This window comes from Pteropus vampyrus, unplaced genomic scaffold (assembly GCF_000151845.1).
Source record: "Pteropus vampyrus isolate Shadow unplaced genomic scaffold, Pvam_2.0 Scaffold216, whole genome shotgun sequence".
Classification (NCBI taxonomy): domain Eukaryota; kingdom Metazoa; phylum Chordata; class Mammalia; order Chiroptera; family Pteropodidae; genus Pteropus; species Pteropus vampyrus.
In genome coordinates, this window is record NW_011888997.1 from 2,702,330 (window position 1) to 2,728,409 (window position 26,080).

Here is a 26,080-nt window from a genome sequence, read left to right on the forward strand (position 1 = left end):
TTTGGTTTCTTAAACCTATTGGAAAACAGCCAAATCATTTTGTAATGGTTTCTCTAAATACTTAATAATGTGTTATGCAAGGGGATTATATGTGTATGTGTGTATAAATTATATATGTATATAATGTAATGCTAGAAAAGACATTTTGTTCCCTTTTTTAAAAAATCCCTATGGAAGTTTGTGACCTTTGTAATCAATGCCTTTTTTAAAAAACTAGGCTCTAGAGAGTATTTGGGTTGGAAAAGGTCACCTTTTTGCAGTGATATATTCTGTCAAGAGTGTGTATAAATGTAATATACTAGACCTTAACAGTGCAATATATTTCATTGGAATAAAGGACTTCTTTTTTGCTTTTTACTTCAAATGAGACTTTATTAAGTATAGAACTATGAATGATTTCTTCTTAAATATACTTTCTGTGAATTAATATGATATTTGTAGTGCTTTGAATTCAGACCTGAGCCTGGGCAGGTTGAGATGGATCTATACCAAAAAGAACACAACTTCCTTCCCCCGCCCAACTCCCTTTCTACTCTACTCCTCCCCTCTTCCCCCAACCCATTTAATATTGAAGAGATGAGAAGCTATTTTGAATTTATGTTATTCAAGTGAGCCAAGTAAAAATGATATTTCTCAAACTCGAGTAGTTTCCTTTAGAAGGAAAAAAATAATTCTCTTAGAACCCCCCAAATATTCAATTCGATTTGAGAAAATTGCAGTACTATCACTTTAGGTAGTTACTTAATGTTTTCTAAGTTTAATTAAACTACAAGAGTTCATAGGAAAGTGCAGTCTCTTGGAAGACTTCTGGGAGGAGATGGGATGGATTGGCATGAAACATGAAAAGATAACACAGTTCAGATGAAAGCAGCTGCCTACCCAAGCACTAGAATCCATTTTAAATTTAACAATGAGCCAAGTGGGCTGGTCAAATTAAGCATAGAATTGCCAGACAAAATGCAGGATCCCCAGTTAAACTTAAATTTCAGATAAGTGACAGGTAATGTTTTAAGTATAAGTATGCTCCATGCAATATTTGTGCATCCTAAATCTGGCAACCTTAATTAGGTAGCTCATTTAGAAGAGAGAACGCTGGTCCTGTAGAATTGGTTCAGAGAGCCATCCTGGGCAGGACGAATATTATTATTTGGGTAAGATGGAGCCATTGGAGGTCATTGAACAGATTATTGAAATGAGGGAATTAACTACAAGAAAAAAATCCTCTTCCAGATTGTGCAGACTGGTTTGTTACAAGGAGAGAACGTACTTTTGTTCTTATGCCTACTTGTCTCTTTCCAGCACTAGACTGCAAACCTTTCGAGGGTAAAGAAGTGTTTTATTTGTTTTACTCTATTGAGCATCTATTAGAATACCTGACAAGTAGTAGGAGTTCAATAAATATTGACTGGAGAGCAGAAGGAGGGTGTGGGGTAGAATGGAATATTTAGCAATGCTTAAATAATTGCAATAAAGTGGCAACATATATAATAAAAATAAGAAAGAATAATCAGATGGTTGGGGAAAACGTGATTTTTAGTAACTGAACTTCATGAAGAATTGCAGTAAGAGATGGTCTTGGAAGCTGGAAAGGAGATTTAGAAGATGCATCTTGAGACTCAGAAGGAGGTGTGCTTTCTCACAACATTAGCCTGCATGTTGGTGCACTTTTGGAGCTGACTGCCTAAGGTTAAATATAGAATTTTATGACCTATGTTTTTTGTTACTCTTTAGAGTAATGGCGTAATGATGGTAAAGAAATTTTACCAGATATGGGTAGAGATGATACCAGTTAACAAGTTTTCTGTAGTTGCTAGTAGCAGTTCTGATGTGTTGACACCTAAACCATCTGGAATATGATAAAGGACAGACCTAATCTGAGCTGAGTTTGAGCAAAGAGTTGATGATGTTGCCTAACATGGTCATGATGTAGCTTTACTCAATGCAGCTTTGGCCTTATTGCATTATTTCTATAAGATATAGTTCGGGAAAGGACATGAGGAAGGTGGTCTGATCATGTCTGTTTTGACTTCCACTTACAGGTATAATATCCATTATATACTGATTTTAGAATGGGATTTTAACAATAGTTGATATTAATCTAGTAGTTAAAAGTAAAACTCCTGTATGAAATCTGTTTAGTTGACAAGGGAAGAGTGCTAATTTCCAGTTATGGCCCTATTCCGTAATTCAGTAATTTCAAAGCTTGTGAATATTACATGAGTTAGGCACTGAGAAAAGAAGAGGGCATGCTATCAGGGAGCTTACTACTGATCAAGAAAGAGACAAACAGAGGGACGTAAGCTGGTACAAATGAAGTAAGGTTCAGGTAGTATATAAAAACTTCTTCAATATCCAATGGAGGGTGTTATTCATTTTGCCTCAAGGAAATCAGAGAGTCTTCATTGGTTCTTCATAGAACCAATTACATTTGAGCTAAACATAGAAAAGGAGTAGTAGTTGCCCAGGAAAACTAGCTTCGGTAGGAATAATAGGGAGTCAGGTATGAAAGTAGATGAGTAGGTGAGTCTAGGGAGGAGGGAACATGTTGGGGGTGATGTGTAGATGTGGAAGAGAAGACAGAGAGGAAGACTGAGGCCAGACAGATTGGCCCTTTTGTACCTTCATGCATTTATCTTGCATTCAGTAGGGAGCTATAGAAGGTTATAGGCAGAAACAACAAATTGGATCTGTGTTATAGAAAGGTAACTGGCTGCAGAGTGTAGAGTGAGGAGTAGGGCTGGCAGAAAAGACATTCAACTAGGAGGTCAGGGCCTGAGTCCAGGGAAGAAATGATGCATGCTAGAGGGAGACCACTTAAAAGGAAGAAAAAAAGGATATGTCCATATGGTATTTAAGAGAAAACTAGCTGGGTGTGCTTTGTGGGTGAATTTGAGACCTCTGGTTTGAAGAACTTGCAGATTGTCACAATTCCTTTCAACATTGAATGTGAGGGGGTGGGAGTGGGGCGGGTGGGTATGTAGTCTGCAGAAAAGGATGTTGAATGTAAGGAAAACTAGACTTGTCCCGTAAGGGCTTAGTGTGGAAGGTCTAGGAGGCAGATTTAGCCTTAAGTATAAGCCCTTCCTAGAGGTGGGGAAGTAAAGAGTGATCCTTAAGAAGGGGGAGGAGTAAATTACCTCTGACCTTCCATCTGATCTCTTGAGGTAAGAGGGGAGTCTGTGGAGTTCAGCTCTCCTATTAACTATCTGGATATGTTACATGACTCTGAATGCTTTGTTTTCTTTATCTGTAAAATGGGAGAATAAACTACCACCTGCCTCATTTGCTTATTGTGAGGGCAAATGAGATAACGCTTGTAAAACACTTTAAGACAGTGTCAGGTCCAGAGACTGGGCTAAATAAACATTAGCCTTCATACACTAAGCCCTTACATAATTGACCAGATTTTATATGGATATTGATTTGAGATGTTTCTTTAAAACATAAGCACAGGGAAGTCTTTTACGTGATCTGTCTAATTTGCTGAGGTATAATTATCAGAGAGGACTTAGACTTTTAGTGGCTTTTTCCATTAAAAATGCTTTGTAGACAGTATCACCTTTAGTGTGTGGAAGTTGATCCTATGCTTAAGATTTTCTAAAATAAGTAAAGCCTCAGTTTTAGTGGAGTTTTATTCTTGTGGATTTGTTTCTTAATGTTGAGCTCCAAAAGAGAATGTTGAGCTGTTCATAAAAACATGACAGACACTGTAATGTTAAGTTTAGATTATGACTGGGCAGTCAGTGTTGCATTAGAGTACTATGGATTGCCCTGTCATCTTTTCATAGGTAAGAAAATATCTTTTGCTCGCGTATGTTTTTTGCTCATTTGTTTCTCTCTGTTACTCGTTTATCACACTATCTTATCTATCATATTTGGATTGAGAGCAAGAAAGAAGGTTGGATGTGGAATTAGCACCAGTCTGGGTCTCAGAAAACATACACTGACAGGTCTCCATCAGTGCTACTAATAGACTGTAAGATATGAAGTGACCGACTGCTACCTCTGTGCCTCAGTTTCCCCACCTACACAATGATTGCCACCTACCATTTCCCAATAAGTATGGTAAAGATTAATTTTTCTTTTACGAATTTCTCTAAGCATTTTTTTCTAATGGCTAATAAATAAATAAATACATCTTTATAGTTGGAAATAAACTTTTTTTCCTATGTCCCTGTGGTTAATAGAGGACAGACAGGAATTAATTCCATTTTCTCAGAAAACTGAGATACATAATTTAAAAATGGTAGAAATAAGAGAAGAAGATCCTAATTCAGGTCCACCCCATCCGCTCCTCTCCAAACCCATAGTTGGTGAAGTACTTTGAAACTGTCAGAAATAGAGTATTGGAAAAAACACCAAGTAATACTAGCCTGCCAGTCTGGGCTGTCGGAAATATCTATTATGCCATCTGTCACAGGAGATTTTAGGTTTGGAGAGCAGGAAATCCATGACTAGGAACTCAAAGTTCAAATACAGGTCTCTCCTCTCTTCCACACACTGTGGGGTGTCTAAATCTCCCTCTGTTTTCAGGCATTTTCATTGATCATACTTCGTGAATCTGCAACCTCATAAAAAAAATAAAAAGAGAAAAAGAAAAAAACTTTAAAGAGACACTGTTTATAAACTGTCCAAGAGTTCTATAATTTGAATCAGTGGCATTAAGATATGTAATACAGAATTTCTAACCCAGTTATCTTCCTATAACTCATTTGGGGTTTGATGGTGGTAATGTTTTTCTAATAGCAAAAAAATTGGCAAAGGGAACAGGTAAGCTGCAGGTCCACCACGTGGTCACATTTATTAACTTGGGGGAAGCGTCGGAGCAGCAATTAGGCAGTGAAGTAATGCTTCTCAGGCATCGGCCTCAGCTCCATAATACATTCCTTTCTTAATGTGACTTGATGTAGATAGAGTGAGGGCCTATCAGGTGTGAAAAGCCCTGCTGCTCCTGGCGTGGAGTGGCCTCCAGACGGTGATTTGGCGACGTCAATCTAGTCATGCTTGATTTCGACACTTAACGTGGTAAAGCAGGATTTCTCTACCCCCGATCAACTTCTCAATTAGCAAGCTGCCTTGTGTAACGGCCTTGTTTTGCAATCCCTCAGGGCTGCTTCAGGGGTCATTAGGGTGAGAAAACTTGAACGCTAGCTTGGCTGGAGCAGAGAAGGAAGGGAGCCAGAGAGCTTTCTAAATACATATACCGTTTTTCAAGTTGTTTGCTTTCATGGGATTGATTCTTGGCACATTAAGAAGCTTAAGGCTCCAGTATCTTCTTTAAACTGCCCCCCTTATCGCCTTTGCAGCTGACAGGTTTTTTTGACAGGCTGAGAGTAAAAAGAGATAACTAGTAGGTTAGTACTTTATTTATACATGTGGACACACAGCGCATAGAGAGACTCACACGCATAAGTTCAAATATCTTTTAAGTTGTCTTCTCAGGGCCTCTGGTTACTAGGAAATATCAGCTGTCAAAGGATTCCCAGTACTTCATTTCTCTATATTCAATATGTCTGAGTTCCAAATCTTTATTTCTGCTTTGTCTGTTTTTGTTCACTAATAATCTAAAATTGTTAATGCCTTATTCAATATTTTCTCTCATAACCCCAATTAACATTTACATGAGTAATATATGGGCATTTGTGAATAGACATTGAAATATATTTAATTAAAATGGTTTTTCTTTATCTATGATTTGACTAAATGGCTTATTCTCAACTGTAATAGAAAAAAATTAAAATTTCAAGTGATTTAAGCATAATTTTTTTCTTCATAAAATGTATCTGGATAGGAAAATACATAATAAAAGCATAAAAAGTATTTCGAGAATTGCACTAATTACTTAGAAAGTATCTCTACTTTTAGTAATTATAGGTTTAATATTTGTAATTTCCTGTTTTGATAACTTATTTTCATATCCACTTGGTATTATTCTCACAGCTAGAAAATTAGATGAATGAATTTGTATCAAATATTTTAGCAGATTCTGCCATAATGTAATATTCTTAGAGCAAATTATTTTAACATATATTCATTGAATAGTTTTTTCCAAAATGGTTTGCCTAGATTTCTTACAAAATTATTTATTCTATTGACACTAAGAAGAGCTTTATACAGTTCGTAATATATGCATGTTTCTAGAGATAACTGAACCCAATGTATTTAAAACTTGGAGGTTAGCTATATATTGATGTTATACACCCCAGTACACTCTCTGTTTATTAAGAGTTGACATCCAATCTTAGAAGTGTTAAAGAATAGTTAAAATTCTGGACACCGTGGCATAGCAATTTCTAAGAAGTACTTCAAATAAGTCCTAAAGGTGGCACAACAAAGGAAGTACCTCAGCAGCTCTATCTTTTTATAAAGAAAATATATACACATTCCAAAATCAAAGTCTTTATTTAAACTTAGTGCTATGAAAATAGCATTTAACAAAAGAAAGTGCTTTAAAAACTATTTTAAAAAATCATGTCTGTTTATGAATGATATTATACATATATATACAAAACTATAATCTATGGGTTTGATTTTAATTCTTTTTGTGTAGTTTTTTACTAGACGAAAATTTGACTTTAATGTTTCTCCTCCATAATACTGTGTTGAGTTTCATACTGATTATTGTGGAAAATATCAGGCTTGGACATATTAATACTAAAGAATTATACCTCTCCCTTCCACAAAACTTTTTTACCTTTTCGAGTCTTCTAGCTTTTGTTAATTTCTTATTCCAAAGAGGAACTCATCTAATCCTACAAATAATTGGTTTCATGGCTTTATTTTGGCAATTCTTCTAAATCCTACATTAAGCAATCTACAATTTTTTACAAGGATTTTCAAATTAAAAGTTCAATTCGAAAATATAATATATATTCTCAAACATATGTATATACATATATATGTATACATATATATTACGACTAACTCATGTTGAATAAACTGTGTGTACCTTCCCTTTAACTGAGTTTTAAGAGAATATTACAAATTCATTCTGACAACTAAAAGTCAGATTCTCCAAATTAGTTTTAACCTGAATCATTCAGTTATACTTCAACTAGAGTGCAGAATCACAGAATTTTAAAATTATACAAAAGCCCTTAAAGTGTATTTAGTTCAATTTGCCTGTTTGGGTCAAACGATAAAAAAGGATTGAAGAACAGAATCTGAAAACTCTGAATTCTAATTGATCTTTGGCTGTTACTAGAGTTGCCATATAATGTATCCAACCCAGGACACTTGATAAAGAAAGCACTGCTAATAATTAGACTGGGACACAGGAACGTATACAGGATTGTCCTGGGTAAACTGCAATGCATGAATACCCTCATTACACATAGTTAACCCACACGTGATTTTTTTTAAATGATGGTTTTGAGAGCGCTTTCTTATAAGAATTTAATAACAATTGTTCATTAAAACCCTAAAGAATTTTTCTGCAGAAAATACTTTTAAAAAAGAGAACAAATAAAATATATTTCATGAAACTTTGAAGATTATATTAATGAAATTTGGAGCCAGGGTATATACTCTGATGCTCCCATAACAAAATAACCTTGATTAAAAACAAGGATGGATATCTGTGATAACATTTTCTGCATCTTTTTTCTTTGGTAAATTTAACTTATAAAATAAATTACACGATGTCCCAAATCCTGCTGTTTACTTTAAAATAACATGTTGTAATTTAGTCGTTTCTTCAAAGAAGTAGGATAAAAGATTTAAATAAAATTTTAAACCAAATTGTAAACAATAGGTCCTTACGTAGATTGTCATTATTCTACAAAGTTCTTTTTCTTAGAAGTCATACTAATTAATCCTAGAAGAAATGTTTGTCTGAAATTTTACTGGCTAGTTTAAAGAATAAGTAAATGCCTTAGTAAGTAATTTGTTTACTTTTTATAAATAAGCAATTACTGTCACTTATTTATAATCTCTAGACAAGAAAGATTCACTTTACATCAGAACAGATGAGTTTTGCATTGCAGTTCCGATCACACTGACATCAACAAGTCAGTGTTTCCCAGTGGAGCATTAGTGTGTTTCGGTTAGTGCCTGAATGAATGAGTGAGTGGCACTTGGAAACATGGTGAAATTGACATGAAAATATTAAGTGGCTTATTTGAAAAAGATCAAAGAAAAATCTTTCCCATGATTAATTCTCAAATAACTGTTGACACAGTAACCTTCATCACCTTCCTGTAAATGTTTTTTTCTCTTTATTTTTCTTTTCTGTTGAAACATTTCAGTACTTCAAGTTCATTAGTTATGAGATGTGTAAAAATAATATTTTGAAATAAGATTCCTCACCACTTACTTTCTTGTTCACTTTTATATACAGTATATGCAAAGAAAAGTGTGAAAAACAAAGATAAAAGAAAAAGTAATTATAGGCCTCTGAGAATCTATAAAGATATAAAAAGATTTCAGTGTGAGTTTTAGAAAAATATTACTTACTTAAAAAGTCTCCACCTTGAAAGACCTGTGAAATTTTAAGTAGACAAAGCTTTTTGAAACTCATGATAAAAAGATTATCACTTTAAAAAATTCTTAAAAGCTTTTATTATAAAATTGTATCTAGCATATTCCAATTAGCATTTATTGTACTGTGGCTAAAACTAGTGCCTAATTTATTTTGCTCTATAAACAACTTCCTCACTTATATCAAGAGAGAAATATATAGTAACTAAATTGCCTACAATATCTGTAAAAATAGTCATAGATTTTTGTGCTCATACAATTGTGACTGATTTGCCCTCCTCTTCACTGAAAACAAAATTAGAGCAGAGATGCTATAGTAATTACATGAAATTTCTACTTTATTATTTAAAAAATCTATTTCTAATTTTAGTTCATATGTTATCCTTTGTTTTATTGTTTCTTATTTTCTCTACCTCTTATTATTGGAGATGTTTCCATAACTGTATCTAAAAATTTGAAAAATCTGATCTTTTAAATATCACAATAATAAATAGCAGGCTTGATACATTTCTTTTGTTCTAGTTACAAAAGTTTCTCTTCAGTACTAAGATTTTATGATTCTGTGAAATGTTGGTGCACTTACCATATTTGCCCAGAAGTATTATCCTCATCAAACGTTGAAGGAAAAATATTCAATTTTACTTTTCCCTGAATCACTTCTCCCAGTAGGTTGCAATGCCAATCATAAATAGCAGTAACACCTGCTTATAAAGCTTTACAAAATGGATATGAGGAGAAATTGACAGTTATTTGTTAAAAGTGAAAGTGTAATATTTAAATACTGTTTGCAACTTTTAACTGAGTCAGGTGTGAAGAAAGAGATGATGATTTTACGTAAATCACTCTCTGTCAGGTCAGCAACCCAGAGACTTTTGTCCAGTGCAGCCTCTTCTCGCCCCATTTTAACAGGGTAAAACAGAGAAGTATACTAGTGAGAAAAGGACTATATTTGGATAAGAAGGCATAGCTTTTCATGCTCACTCTGCCATTAAATAATGGTGTAAGCTTCTGTATATAGACATGGGGTATTTCCTGCTCCTCATGGAAGAGCTAGGACAGAGGCCAGGTAGCCCGAATGTCAGCTCGTTTTTCTTTATATATTACTCCATTGCTGCCTTCGTGGAGCAGAAAATGCTAAGTTTAGAAAGGAGTTAATACTGAGTAAGCCTAAAACTGGAAAAATCGATGGGACATTTTTATCTATTTAAGATATGGGTGCACTATAATGATTCCATGCCATTAGCATACAGAGAATAAAATATCTCTAGCCTAACTTTTTTTTTTTTTAATCTATAGCCATAGAACACTGGAAGAGAGATTTCTCGGATCAGTTTCAATTACAAAATTCTACATCTTCATTTGTTTAACTGTTATAAGTCTTGTATATTCAGGGATACAAAGAAAGCTAAGGCTATAGACTTGTACTGTCAAGTAAAAATATAATGTGATCCTCATTTTATTTTAATTTTTCTAGTAGCCCCATTAAAAAGAAAGTTTTTTAAAGCTCAAATTAATTTTAAAAACATATTTTCTTTAACCAAATGAATTCAGTTATCATTTCAATATGTAATCAATATTTAAAAATTATTCAGGGAATATTTTACTACTCTATGCTAAGCTTTGAAGTCCAGTGTGTATGTCACAATTAGAATATATCTCGATAAAGACTACCCATATATCAAGTGGTCAACAGCCATATATGGCTAGTGGTTGCCATACTGGTCAGCACAGCTACAGACAACGAGTGAAAGGGTAATTAGCTTGGCTTAGAGTTGATTGGAAGAGAAGAAAGAACCATCTCTATGATAAAACTTAAAGGTCTATATTTACAGTATGAGTTTTGTTTTGTTTTCCTGAACTATCTCAAGTCTATGGCAACCTATTTTGAATCATAGTGCCCAAATTGGAGTAGATTCTGATTGTTTAGGGCAGGGACTTCTAACCAAACATTCATGGAACTTGAACTAGTTCTAAAATGATAGTTTCCTATAAGTCAAATATAGTTTTAATATGGGAATCAAGACTTTCTAGAATGTTTCCTTAGTCTTTTCTTTGCCTAAAATGCAAGGCCCAGAGAGATAGACGACAATGGCTTTCACCAAAATCTTTCTTCACTTTCAGCATTCTTTTTTTTTTAATTCTTTTTTCACTGTTCCCAATGTAGTACTGAGTGTAGATCTCAAGGATTTCAAAATCCAAAAAGTCAATTCATCTTCCTTTCTGTCTGGTGTTGACTTTTTACCTAAAATTTTATTATCTCCACCATGTTGTTGTAGTTTAATTGGGCTGAATCATAAGCTGATACTTAGTAAATTCTACTGGTTGTTGGCAGATGCTTAAGAATTTAGCCCTCTGCATTGGGTGTGAGCACCCAGCCTGATGCTGCCTAGAGCTGTTCTCTCTGATTCAAGGAAGAGTGGCGTTTTGCCTGAGCATAGGAGAGGGGCACATTCTGAGGATGCTCTAAAAATACTACTGCACCAAACATGAAGCCTCAGTCACCCATCTAGGCTGTTTAGCCTTCTCATATACATATGAGATATATATACATCACACACACACACACACACACACACACACACACACATACATACATATATATACATACACACATATGTAAATATGTGTATATATACACACATACACACATACAGGAATACATGTACACGCACATAGAATATACTTATATATTACTATACACATATATATCAATACATATTAAACTTTAGTTTTAGCAAATAGCTTTTATGTTTCTTTTTGACATGATCTATATATGTTAATAAAAAATTATACCAAAGGTGAACTTAATAAACTAAAATAAAGTTAATTTCATAGACTAAAAGTACTTAATTATGAAAGAGATAGTCTCTAAGTTTCCTCTAAATAGGAAATGTATCTAGTTTCTTTAAAACATGAAACATAGTCAACTTCTTTGGCTTGTTTAAGCCTAATTTTAGAAAAATTCAAAGTCATTATGCACAAACGTATACTAAAAATGTGTGCTAAGCCCAACTGTGTAGCAATTAGTAGTTCAAATTAATGTTAAACATTTTTTACATTTTTCTTTGTACATTTTCAAATGTTCAGTGTTTCCTTTTTTTTTTTTTCTTTAACCCCACAATATCTTCGTCTCTGTGACAGCGGAGCACACGCTAAGACCCAACAGGAGAGAGAACAATAGGTTCATCTCTCTTCAGCCTTGTGATGGGTGAGCTTTTTACATTTAAAACAAAAGAATTGAATGTTTAAAGTATTTTCATTTTCTCTCACTACATTCCTTAGTTTAAGAAAAAAATGAAATAGAAAAGGAGATGAGAAATATATTTGTAATAGACAAAAAAGCAGTTGTTCTTCCCAGTGTGTGAGAATGTTCCATTCCTTCCCTCATAGCATATTCAATATAACTTCACCATCTAGCAGTCAAAAGTTAAAGATCTTTTCAATTGATTACAATTTCATCTCCTTAGAAAACCAAACTTTCCTTTCTCTGTTCGTCTCTAGTTATTCTGCAGAGAGAGTTTTTTACATGGGATCATAACGAAACTAAGTCTTACCCTCAATATTTAAAAAAAAAATATTTACTGTTAAACTCATATCATTTTAAGTTGCTAAAATAAGAATTGTCCGAATACTAGAAGAGAATATTTAATCTTGGTTGAGAGTTAAGGTTTACTGCGGTGATATTTCTTTATGCATTTTTTTCCCAAATAATAAATTAATTTGAGTCAAGTGCCATGCTTTCCATTGGCTTGGGGGGAATTTGATTTAGTGACTTGAGCCACTGACCTGGTAAAAAATCTATAGAAACACCTGGTGCTGTGAAATAAAAGACACCAATACAACAAGCACTCATTCCTCCCTCTACCCATGCCTGTAGTAAACCGTATTCATTATTGCCATGTTAAATGATTATACATCTTGAGTTTTTTTCTACTCCCACCCCCAAGAACTTTAGTAATGGATATATACTAACCATATAGAATTCACCTGATTTATGACTATGTTACAAAAGCTGTTGCACATTTAGTAAAAATGCAAAATTTTCCAGCTACCATTAAAATGTATGTGTGCATTATTTTAGTTCTTGCTATGCCACCCATACACAAAAATTATGAAATATTTTGTCATCCTCATACTGTGTAGGAAATGTCATACAGTATACAGATATGCTGAGTTCATACCCGTAAGAAAGTTGTCTGTTTGGTTTTTAGCTTCGTGTCTGTGTTTAGATTGTCAATACCAGGTAGTAACAGCAAAAATGGAATGGAAAAGAGACAGAAACCTCCTTTGGGATTTCTACAAATAGTAATATGCACCGATATTGTATAGATGACAGTTGTCACCTTTTATATTGTAAGTCTACTTTTGGTAGTGTGTCAGAAACAAGATAAAGGTCATATTGCTTAAAGCCTTTTATGAGCATAAATGGTAAGGAACAGCGTAGCCTATATATTGGCAAATTAACCCCTGCCATGCTTTAATAATCTGTAAGACATCTTAAGATGAACAAAATGGATCAATAACCTTATTTTTTTCCTTACCATAAATTTATGAGTTGGTATTCTATGATTAATTTATGTGAACATTTCAAAATCATTTTCTTTTTAAATAAAGCTTTGTCTGTCTCAATGTACTACTTACTAAATGCACTTAGGTCCTCCTTTTATGTGATCCTATAAATAGGAGATTACTGATATCCCTAGCTTAAACAGGTAGTGGATCAGTATTAACACCCTTGTAAATGAGTCTAGAGTGAGGAGTAGGGAGGAAGGGGTTACAGGAATTTCTAGCATTATGAATAGTCTAAATGAATTAGATAATTAAAAGACTCTTTGAATATTTCCTAGACATATCTGCAAAAATCTTACAAATGAGGACTATGCATGCCTTAAGCTTAATTGATATACATGAAAATTCTTTTTGCCTGAGAGTCTGAATGTTATGTTTGAAAAGCAAAGGATCACATTATATATTTTGAAAACCCCATCTTGTAAAACAGGACTTTGTTTCCTTTCCCAGAGAATCTTCGGTTTGTCCCAGTGAGCAAAAGGAGCCCATGAATGTGGCTATAGAATGATCTCTCTTGATCCTTGGACCAAACTGAGGAAAAAGTCTAACAAATGCATCGTTTTGCAGTAAATTAGATCAGATTTCCGCATCTCCGCACTCAGTCTGTGAGCTGACAGTTCAGTAAAATGTTCCCTTGTAAGGTTCGCCCTCTTAGGAAAAGGGGCAATAATTCATCATTAGGATTTCAGAGTCCAGGTGTAGATGGAAACTGATGGAGCCTCCAGCGAGGCAGGGAGAGTGCGTGGAAGAAGAAAATTTTATCTGAAGCCTAATTCCCTGGTTACAGCAGAGAATAATTAAGATAATATTGCTTCAAGAGTCCTTTAATGATTAAAAATCACATATGCAGAATCCATAAATTGGAGGGTAACAAATTGGAAGGCTATAACGTCAGAGAACTGTTTTGTGCACATTATAGTGGAAAGTACACTAGTGGCCGCATGCTGTACGGGCAGCCACCAGAGACCGGGACCATTCCAAGGACTTTGTTTAGATGCAACAAATCATTTGTCTGTTATTAACCCAGAGCTTGTAATTATGCAGATTGCCATAGATTTTCCTGGGCCTGGAAGTGAGATTGAGGGTTGTTCACAGTATAGCAGGCAGCTCAGGGCTGGCCATGCATTACTGAGCTTGCCACATTTATCATGTTGACTGATGGCAGCAGAAGCAGGTCTCAGGTCCCAGTGGTTAATGTAGTGGGTAATTAACTGTCATTTGCCTAGTAATAGGCTGATGATCAATGGTTTGTGTGGAAACAAATTCTAATCAGGTAGCTGATAAATGCTCAGCTAGCGAGAGCAATTGAAATTGGGGGAAACTATGTCCAGAATTTCAAAATGGCATTGTGTGTGTATGTTTATTAGGTATAAGCAAACTGAGTAGTTCTTAAAAACTGCTTTCTCTCAGACTAATCACATTTTATATCCACCAGTGCATCTATATTCACGCAATAAAGAACTTTTAAGATTTCCTTATTTCTCAAAAAAATAATAATAATGAAAGAACAGAAGAAATGAATGGCACATGTAAGTGATGTGACTCCTGAATAGATCACGTGAAGTACGCTGAAAAGTAAACGTGAAATGTTAGAATGAACAAAAAAAATTCTTCTGACAAAAGAATAGGATGAAAGCTGTAGTTCGTGATGATTTTATTTTTAATGATGCCAGTAGGAGATGTGAGATATTATATTTCCAATGAGTTTCTTTTTAAAGAAAAATTATTTTCCAAAATAGGGATTGTAAACTGAGAACAGAAAGGTTATTAGAGTTATATTCCTTAAAATAAGTATATTAAAACATTTTAAACATTCTTTCAGGAAAATAAGTGTCTAACACTTTTTAATTTAGTCATTTTGAATACGAGCCTTGCTTACTTTTTATCAAGTGCACAGATTATACTTAGCAAACTGAAAAGCATAGTTTCTACCCTCAAGGAGCTTAAGTTCTTCAAGAGACAATCTAACAAAAACATAAGCATAAACATTTATTACGAGTTTTGCCAAATATTTAGAAGCCATTCTCACAACTCTCTCCAACATTTGTCATTAGCCTGGTAATAGGAAATAGTTATAAACTTGAAAATTAATATGAACGCCTTAAGCAAAGATCTATCTTTGGAGTATATAGAAAGTAATAAGAGAAACTTAAGCACATTTGTGTGTAATCCTTAAATTCAATAAAATGAAAGGCTAAGATTTTTTAAAGTACATTTTTATAACTAAAATGAGTTTTCTCTATAGCACCTTTGAATTCATTAGTTTAGAACTGCTTTTAATTTGGTCTTTCCCATGAGAGCCATTATATTTTTCTCCTGTCAGCCTGATGCTGGAGAAAAAAGAAAACTGGCAGATGTGGTGTGTTTCATCTAGTTTGCTTCCTAGTTAAAAAATACATTAACTACTATGCACAGAATATTATTTGTAATAACTCTTCACCACCATTAACAACTTTAAAGAAACTTGGTTTAAATATTGCCAGTGCAAATGGATAAAATATTTTATTTGCTTCCATTATGAAACCATGGAGATATTTTATGTCGTACTATATTTTAGGTCATTACAATAACTATTTGCAGAAATCTACAGCAAATAGGATTTTTTAAAAATACCTTTTTCCCAGACAATTCCAGTGGTTCTTACAGTATATTATGTTTCTATTCCTGATCTAGCTATATATAGTTTACAGTCTCATTTACTTTAATGTGCTACCTGAATAACATAATCATAGCTATAACTATGGTATAGAGCCATAAGGTACATGCACCTTTAATGTTTTTTGACTATTTAAATGGTTTGTTCATAAATTTTCTTTTATTAATAATGGAAAACCTTTTAGTAACTAGATGTCAAAAAACAGTGAGTCATTCAAATGTTTTTTTTCCCCAATTATAATGTTTAATATGTGGTATTAAGATCAAACTTGCATTGTTTTTATATTTACTGCATATTCTAACAAGTAAAACATTTTTGCTGTGGATTCACCCCTGTTGACTTCTGTTTGTATAAGCTTCTCATTGTATTTGTCTTTTTCTTTTCTTCTCAAACAAGATGTGATTCTCATCAAGAAAGGTCAACTGTGTATGTATTACCGAAGAATATTTATGTATACACCTAGGATAAAACTCACTTGAGTACATTACAAGGCATTGTGTATTGATATCTTTACAAAGTGCATTAGCGTCTTCTCTAGTCACCATCTCAGATTTCCTTGTAAGAGTTTGAAAAAAATGTTTATTGTTCTAGGCTCTTTGGTGTAACGGGAAACTGTGCAGCCTGTAGTAAGCTCATCCCTGCCTTTGAGATGGTGATGCGCGCCAAGGACAATGTGTACCACCTGGACTGCTTTGCATGTCAGCTTTGTAATCAGAGGTATGTGGATTTCATTTTGGCTTCTGAAAATGGTAAAAGTCTCTTTGCTGGCTATTTATTTAATAGGTGGGACTTATATTAGTACACTTTACTTAAAGCAATTAATCTCACCCTTTTTATTGTCTGCAAATGTTCATTCAGTGCCAGAAATGAACCACTGAAGAGAAAGATCTTAAAACTATACTTGTACTTGAAAGAAATGCACATGTAATAGGATGTGATAAGAAATGAAAACATTTCTATAAACTTTTAGTCTTGTTATTATTCATTCTTTTCTTTATTGTTTTTCTGTCTTTTAAAATGTAGGTTTAAAATGCTTTTGTTTTGTACTGCTTCTGTTAGCAAACGAACTTGCACCAAGGCGAGTATATAGGAATTTGTGGAAGGCAATGTGTATTCATCTTATTTTTCATGTTCTTAGTTGCCCTATCTCTTCATTTCTTATCTTGAATTTTAACCTTGTTTTATAGGTATTTTTTAAGTTGCTTCAAGTTTCTTTAGGAATGAGGCTGGACATACTAATTATCAAGAATCAACATTTGAGAGGCAACATTGGAGAATAGAAAGAGTATTCCACAGAAAATCTAAATACCTAAATTCCAGTCTGGACTTTGCCCCTAAAAGATGTATGACCATAAACCAACAATATTAACTCTTGGGACCTCAGTTTTCTCATTTATAACATACGGGAACTGGATTAGTCAATCTCAGAGAAATCTTTCATATCAAATTATTATGACTTCATCTCATTTTTCCTTGTTGAAAGTTATAACTTTTATTTCAAGTGGTAACTATATACTACTGGTACCTGTTTTATGTGAGAGATTCAGAGGATATTAGAATATTAAAATATACAGATTATTAAAAATACATTTCAAAAATTAGTATACTTGATAAATTTAATAAAATAAATCCCATGTGAATATGAAAACACCTGGACATAGTATATAATAGGTACATATTAGTTGTGTCAAGTTCTCAGTTATTGTAATTTGCTCTGTTTTGCTGTTCAATGCAGCATCTTTTTATGAGGCCCTGTAGAATAGTAGAAAAAATATATTTACAGTGAGAACTGTATTAAGATTCCAATGCGATCGTATGTTACTTCATCTCTCTGATTTTAGTTTCCACACTCATAAAATAAAGACACTAATACCTATCTTGCAGATTTTGAAAATTAAATGAAATAATTTATGTTAACTACCAAGAACATAATAAGTTCTCAAATATTAGTTCTTTTACCTTGATACATATTTTAATTTTATGAAATTATATTTGTAAATTATATTGTGTAAAAACTTGGTTTTTACATAAGATATATATCTCAATAATGTCTCCCGCTAAATGTAGATATTCAGAATGTGGTTCTATAGCTTGCAATGTATAATTTACTCAGAAAATGATTCAAGAAGTTATCACACAACATCTTGAGTCTTCCCAATAAATACTTGAAACCAACGTAGCTTAATTCAGCCTATGATGACATTTAACCAAACATAAACTGGCAAAAATGCATGTGTCGTTTATTGTAAGGACATGGATTAACAAACACAAATATCCACACATCCATACAGACATATTTATATGCATTTGTCCATGTATGTGTATACATTTTAAAGTGTATTAGTAGTAAAGTTAAAAAACTTCTGCTTATTTATCACATTGATACACTAATCGCATCCATTAACAATATAGTTGTCTTTATGCAATAATAACATTTACTGCTTTTCTACTTATAAAAGGTTACATATTTATAATAGAAAATTTTAAAAATACGAGGGATAAAGAATAACATTGTCTTATGTCTCACTATTCTCTCACTATTTCAAAAGAAAATGTTTTAATATTTTGGTGTGTAGCCAGACATATGTTTTTTGCATACATATATAACAAATGATACATAGCATATATTTTATATCCACATTTAAGCAGCTTAAAAAAAAGTAACAGTGGAGAATCCTAATGTTTGATATTTAGACATTTTAATTTAACATACTGTGCCTTTTTACCTGCCTTTAAAAATTATTTTGAGATTTTAATTTACTTGTGTTCAGTTTTATAGATAGAGCTTCATATATGATATCATCAGATGTATAGGTTGTTTCTTCAAGTTTTTATATTATCAATATTATCAGTGTAATATGGATTTTATAAACAAACAAATACTGAAATCCGTGTCAGAATAAATTCACAGGAGCAAAAATTAATTAGACAAAGTATATAACAGTTTAAAGGCTTGTGTTATATATTGCAGAATGCTCTCTAGAAAATTATTCCAATTATACTCACACCAGAAATGTAAAAACTATTCTTTCCCTCATATTGACTCTAACACTGGGAATTATTTTGTTTTAATCCTTAAAGGATGAAAGAGGGTATCTCATTTTAATTTTTAATTAGCATTCATTTGCTTACTTGTAGCCCTTTGCTAATTCTTCTTTTAGGGAACTGGCTGTTTATGCCCTTTGTCCATTCTTCTATCAGGGCAGACTTACCTATCTTATTCATGTTCTACACAGAAAATTAAAACATCATTCAAGTACTAAACCCAGCCTAAATTCTATTATGATGCAAAGTAATTGTAGGTTGTTAATGCTATTTACCTATCGTATATCACTTTTATTTCACCATTGAAATAAAAAGTTGCACTCACAATTAAGTCTCTCTCCCCAATAGAACTCAGTCAAGTAAGACAAACACTCCTAAATTTTGACTCTAAAACTGTTCACATTCTTATTGCTGCAAAATACTATTCTAGTATCATTATTAAAGTACCTAATATATTTCTGTGTTCGCTTCATTTATTATATGCCATAATGGGACTGCATATCTTTAGTGCTGGTTATGCACAATTAGCACTTAGTTATTGTCTTGTCACTTCAGCCCCTACAAGACAAACTTCTTTAATGCAGGAAGTCAGCTAATCTTCATCAGCCAAGCAAAGGAGACAAATTTTGTTACTCTTAATACAGAAGGTTTTCAATATAGGAGATTCTGCTTTTACTTTGACATTTCCTTAAGAAATCCTCTCCAATAAAGCCATATGCCACATGAGCCTATACTTTCAGTACCCAAATCATTGTCATAAGATTGTACCTTTTCCGATAAAACACAAGACAAATAGATAATTTATAGGTACATTCCCTTAAGCAAACTTTATTGACATCTGAAATTGTGGTATCATACATGCTTATGAATTTTATTTAGCAGTTATTTCATCTTAACTTTTAAATCAAAATATCATTAATATTATAAATATTTCTGAATGTTCAAAAAATAGTAGTAATAATCACCTATCAGGATTGGCTGTCCATTGTATATACTCTCTCTGTCCCTTTTAGGGGGTATAGCTAAGAATGTGAGTCCTGAATTAAAAATCTAAAAGTTTTATTTTGAAAGGAAATCCAAGGAAAGTTATTTTGAGCATCTTATATAATAACTTGCATCTCATTCAGAATTGAAAAATTCTATGTAACTGATTAATTTCTTAAAGGCGAATAAACCTCTCCCCTTAGAAAATTCTGTAAAACTAAATGATGTTTTTATAAGAAAAGGAAGACATGCTTGTTTGTAATGAAATTGGCTCATATATGTAGAATTGTATAGTGTTTCATTTTCTTTTATTAAAGATTAGAAGCACTGTTCTAGGCTCTGTAGGAATGGAGGGGAATAAAATCCAGTTTCTCCTTAGAGACAGGACATCAAAGCCTCAAAAGGGAGTGTAATTGATTCTAAACAGATCCATAGCAAGGGAAGAGAGGTCAGTCCTGGATGTCTTGGGGAAGCAGCAGAAGCTCGATGTGCTAGGTTTTAAAAAAGAACTCCCTAGGACTGGTTAGGATATAGGAAGTGTGTCTGGTGGGGGAGTTGGGGAGATGACGAAGACAGGAACCACAGAAGAAAGGGATTCCCAGACAGATGGAGCAGCATGTAAGGCATGGAGGTGTGAAAGCATCTGCTGTGTTCAGGAAATAAAAAATAGCTTAGTGTGCTCAAGATTAGACTGGGAGTTTGGTAGGGATATGGAAGAGTAAAGCATGGAGTGAAGAACAGGAGATGAAATTGTAAAGGTGAGAAGTCAATGACTGAAAGTCAAAATGAATACAAATTAAAATTGTTCCATCTAAAATACCTTTGTTATTTAAAGCTAATTGATTCCGGAATGAATCCATCTTAACGAATGTATATTGACCACTCATCTCAAGTGGTAGTACAATTTATGATGGTATTTCAACTCATAATCATTTACCTCAGCACTGCTGTCCAGATTGAGAAACTTGTTATACCCTCATGAGAAAATTTAAAATGCCAAAGTAAATGATACACTAATAAATAAGTGCTTTGGGAAAGATTGGAATGAGTTGATGTGGTCAGGGAACACTGTTGGAAGGAATGTAAACTAAAGAATTTTTGGAATTTAAGTAGATGAAAAAAGGAGAAAAATCTCTCTAGCGAGGGATATTTTAAGCAATGATGAAAAGATTACCATTGGCAAATAATAATGATAGCAAATTCTTATATACTGTTGGTTATATACAGACAGACTTTGTTCTGTCTTACATATACTAACTCATTTAACACTCAATATAACTCATAAGTAGGTACTATTATTAACCTCATTTTACGCATGAGGCAACTGAAGTACAGAAAGTTTAAGAAATTTATCCAAGATTCCACGGTTAGAAAAAGATAGACGCATGATTTGAATCCCCATAGTTTGGTTTTAGTCTCTGGACTCAGAGCCTGGCCTGTTTCAAGAGGGGTATTTTATTTTTCTGGCTAAGTGGATATAAATGGAAAGAGATATAGTGGAGTTATAGTAAGATAGACTTGAATAATGTCTGGCAGGACTTGGGGTATTTATAGTGTAATTTAGGGCAGAAAAGATTGTTAGGAATGAAGTGTGTAATGACAACTGAGCTGTCATTGGAAAAAGAAGATATATTTGTCCATAAGTATGTAATGATGGGATAATAAGTATATAAACTGCATATATAAACTGCACCTCTTACCGAAAACAAAGTACAGTATAAAAATCTCCATCTTTTAGTAACCAAGTATCTTAAATATGAAGGTAGAGACATTGGAAATATGGATTAGATCCCCCTCTCTTTTTAAAATATTGCAGAAGTAGAAATTAATTGTAATTGACAGTCACTAACTTTAGGAAAATGAGATCACTAAGTTAACATTTTCATTCCTTAGAAAAGATGTTACAAATGGAGGCTTTTTAGTAGAGGCTTTTGATAACCCGCTCAAAACTACTCTAAGCCCATATTTTATAGAGATGATTTATTAATTATAGTTATTTTCTATACTTTTCAAGTTGCCAAGGCCATATGAATTCAACTAGAATCCCTTCAAAATATCTGGAAATTAAATCTATTATTACTTTCAAAACACTATGACTAGATGATTTAAAAATATGATTATCTTTTTATTCCTTAACATATTATTTTTGAAATAAAGGCAAAATTAATTGAACTGACTATACTGCAAGTAATTAGAATTAGATTACAAGGAAGATTATCAGTTTATTTTCAGGAATTTTAGCACTATCTCTTAATATACTAACAGTATCTTCCGGTCATCACTGCTTTTAAAATATTTTTTCTACAAGTGCTATATCTCATAAGGAGCTAGTTATATAACATTGGAAATTAGCCTCTTATAAAACTCAGTTGTAGATTTTAAGTGTCTGATATGTGCATTGCTATTTCTCTAATTCATGTTTATATATGCTGCATTTTAAAGGAGAATACTAATTCCAATTGCATACCAACATAATCTGCTCTTAACTATAGCTTTCAAGGCTGTTTTGAGTTACATATGTAAGTGTGACATTCCTCACCCATGCTCTGTTACATCTTGACTTTTAAGTATAAATTGAAATGCACAGAAAATGTGCTTTATCCAGTTGGCAATATATTAGTAACAAAATATTCAGGTAGAAATATTTTAGATGAATTCTATTCATATTACCAACATCTCATTGAATGGTAGGCAAACTTTTTTTAAAGTATGAAAAGGAATAACAGTAACACAAAAATACCTGTATAACTTTGTAGTCTCATGCTTTACTGCCTCCAGGTAAAAGCATGGGTCTTGAATCCAAAGAAACCTGGTTCTTTTCCTTCCTCTACCACAGACCTTCTAGCCATGGAAACTTGGGCAGGTTTTTTAAATTCTTTTAGGAAACCTTAGGTTTTTCATCTGAAAAAGGCAATGATAATGTCTATGTTTTAGGTTGAATGGAAAGAATAATATGATAATATATATACGTACATTATATATATGCATGTGTGTGTGTATATATATAAATTAACATTAGCACTTGGTAAGTATTTTATTAAAAGGTAACTATTTTAATTACATACATTCCAAACATTGAGGTAAAGCTTTACATATTTTATTTCTACTCTTTACTACAAACTTACAAAAGTGACTGATACTACCGAAAAGAAAAACTGAAGTTTCACCTAACTAAAGTGGAAAGTTGAGATTTGAATCCTATTCATCGTAATATGCCTCTCTACCTTTCATATATTTCTTATTTTAACATCCCTACAATCCAGTGATATAGTTGTTTTATCTTACCCACAGAAAACTGACTTAGAGAAAGTTTGAAAGGTATCTTATATCCTGCAGTGGGTGGGTAAAAGCAGTAGGTCTCAGGACTGGATTCCTGGGCTTTTGGTTCAATGCTTTTCTCATTATTAAGTACCCAGAATTTATTAATCTATAAATAAAAATTATCTAAATTTTAAGGTCTCTGAAGGTAAGAATAATGACATGATGTGACAAAAACCATCATATTTTTTATTTGATAACAAATAGAATTTTGGGGATTGATAAAAATTACGTTGAAAAAATTAAGTAAAATTTTAGACAATATAGAGTTGAAAGTAGTTCCAGTTTAGTTGGTTTTTAGCAAAAAAATTCAGTAATATCAGTTGGAACACAAGTGTGTTTTATTAAATTTATTTTTGATATGATATTTTATTATTAGCTTTAGTTCAAATTAATTTAAATAGTAATATAAGTTGAAAAATTTTGAACAGTAATCAAATCTATTCTACATGATATTTTATATAATCTCACAAAAGATGAGCATGTAATTTGGCTATAAGGCCTGTCCAACAAAAGACATATTTTCTTTTATTCAGCATACCTTAGTATCATGATTATCCGCAAAAACTGATTTATTCAAATACCATTTTTTAAGCACGGCGTTTAAAGTTTATAGTTTACAACCATTAAAAAGAAGATGTACTTAAAGTCTAAACTTGAATGTTCATTGTATCCAATAGCCTTGACCACAAACCACTCTAGGATTTCAAGATCAGCACATAGTCTCTACTTTCAATCAACATCATCAGCAGGCAGTAATCCTGGGAAAAAAAAGTAAATTCCACAAATAAACAGACCAATCTTCTTTAAGAGGAAGGCTAATTCTTTTCAATCTACTTTTTTTATTACACCATTTTTCCCTCTATCTACTTAGCTAGAATAAGGATAAATTTCCAAAGCTACCCGGTTGGAAAATAAATAGGTTCACTGTTTGTCTAGCATTCCAATCTTTGCAAATGTAAATCAGTCCAACTGCTCCTCATTTAAACTTTCAACTTCACAAAACATTAAGGGTGGCTTTCACTACACAATTTAATCTACCCACTAAGATTTCTGCTTGAACATCATTTGAAATTGACTATCTGATAAAGAGAGACCACTATCAAAGGTCGGTGAGGTCAACGTGTATAATTACAAGTAGTTTAACTGGGTCAACTCTACCAGACGCTACTGTTTGAAGGTTAAATTATTACAATTAAAAATATATACAACTCTCCCCAGAGTTACTTTATTGTTAAATGTACTGAAAACAGCACAAGCATTTATTTCTGACCTTAATTCTGTCCAACGTGTCACCACTGGGAAATTATACCAAAAGAGCACTTATTAAAAACATTACTGTCTTGCATATTAAACAATGCTTCATAGAATAAAATAATAATTAGCTACTGGAAACTAGTTTATTTATCACATAAATATTAAGAAGTTTGTTCAGGTTACTCTTTGGTTTAATTGGAAGTGCTCTAAGAAATAACATTTATAATTTTATAGTTGGTGAACTTGCCACAAACAAAGGAATATGGTCCAGCAGAGTCTGGTGCTAAAACAGCTTTCAAATTACTAGAATTTAGTCACATTTTAATAACGGAATAAAAGGAAGCTTTAAAATGGGCTATTTTCTACTCGTTTGATTCATTTTAACATATTTTACTTTTTTATATAAAGTAGATAAATGGCCAATGATGAAATCTTCCATAATCACTGTAGTGAAATGTTATTATCATTCTTTCTTATTTTAATGAGTGTGTATATAGATCAGTTTTTTTTTTTCTTTACAATGTGGTAAAAAAAAAAAAAGTCACTTTTGCTGCCCTATGTATTTTCTTCAATGTTCCTTTGATTTTTTATAGATTAAGGTTGGTTTAGTGTTGACAATAAAGACAACTTTCTAAGCCAAGTTTTCAAATCAGGTAATTACCATGTGAAATTATTATTAGGAAAAGAAATCTTCAAATCTATAGATCTGAGTGAAATGTTCTTAACATGTTTTATTTTATTTTATGTTTTAATATTTTCAGATTTTGTGTTGGAGATAAATTTTTTCTAAAGAATAACATGATCCTTTGCCAGACGGACTACGAGGAAGGTTTAATGAAAGAAGGTTATGCACCCCAGGTTCGCTGATCTCTCAACATCACCCCATTAAGAATATGAAGCACTACATTCTTTTATCTTTTTTGCTCCACATGTATATAAGAATTGACACAGAAACTTACTGGATAGCGTAGATATAGGAAAGCAGGATGGTTATATGGAATAAAAGGCGGACTGCATCTGTATGTAGTGAAATTGCCCCAGTTCAGAGTTGAATGTTTATTATTAAAGAAAAAAAGTAATGTACATATTGCTGGATTTTTTTGCTTGCTATTCGTTTTTGTGTCACTTGGCATGAGATGTTTATTTTGGACTATTGTATATAATGTATTGTAATATTTGAAGCACAAATGTAATACAGTTTTATTGTGTTACCATTTGTGTTCTGTTTGCTTCTTTGTATTGTTGCATTTAGTACAATCAGTGTTTAAACTTACTGTATATTTATGCTTTCTGTATCTACCAGCTATTTTAAATGAGCTGTAACTTTCTAGTAAAAAATTGAAGCCCAAATCTCACTAATGATACACATATAGATAAAGCAAGTCTATCAACATTAAAAATACTAAAAAAAAAAAAAAAGACACACACAAAGCATTTTAACAACATCCACTATTATTGCCACTATGATTTAGAGTCTACCGGTGTTCTCATTATAACCCCCTATTTTCAGGGGGTTAAGATCAGCTTTAAAAAAATGCATAAAAATTTCATCTTAAAGCACTTTCATTTTATACCAACATGAAAAGTGCCATTTTTAGAATAACTTTAAAGCTTAACAGTTATCCTTTTAATATCTTTTGTGCGTGTGTACATATGTGTATGTGTGTATGTGTTCTTTACCTATATAATGGCTTTGGGTTTTTCATTTGTTTTTGTTTTTGTTTTTGTTTTAGTCAGCCATTCACCCCTTATGTAAACTCGTGCCTTTGGGTA

At 32.7% G+C, this 26,080-nt stretch overlaps 1 protein-coding gene across 5 annotated transcripts in view; it reads left to right on the forward strand.

Moving 5' to 3' along the window:
* LMO3 (LIM domain only 3) overlaps window positions 1-25,573 on the forward strand; it is a 53,304-nt gene extending 27,731 nt beyond the window's left edge. For 2 of the 5 annotated variants that reach the window (XM_011372936.2, XM_011372939.1), the window contains exons 3-4: window positions 16,295-16,420; window positions 25,069-25,174. In XM_011372936.2, the coding sequence (XP_011371238.1) occupies window positions 16,295-16,420; window positions 25,069-25,174 (232 nt within the window). Of the gene's footprint in view, window positions 1-16,294; window positions 16,421-25,068 lie in introns of all 5 variants that reach the window. The other 3 variants (XM_011372941.1, XM_011372942.1, XM_011372937.1) reach the window with 3 other exon arrangements.
* The last annotated feature ends 507 nt before the right edge of the window (window positions 25,574-26,080 follow it).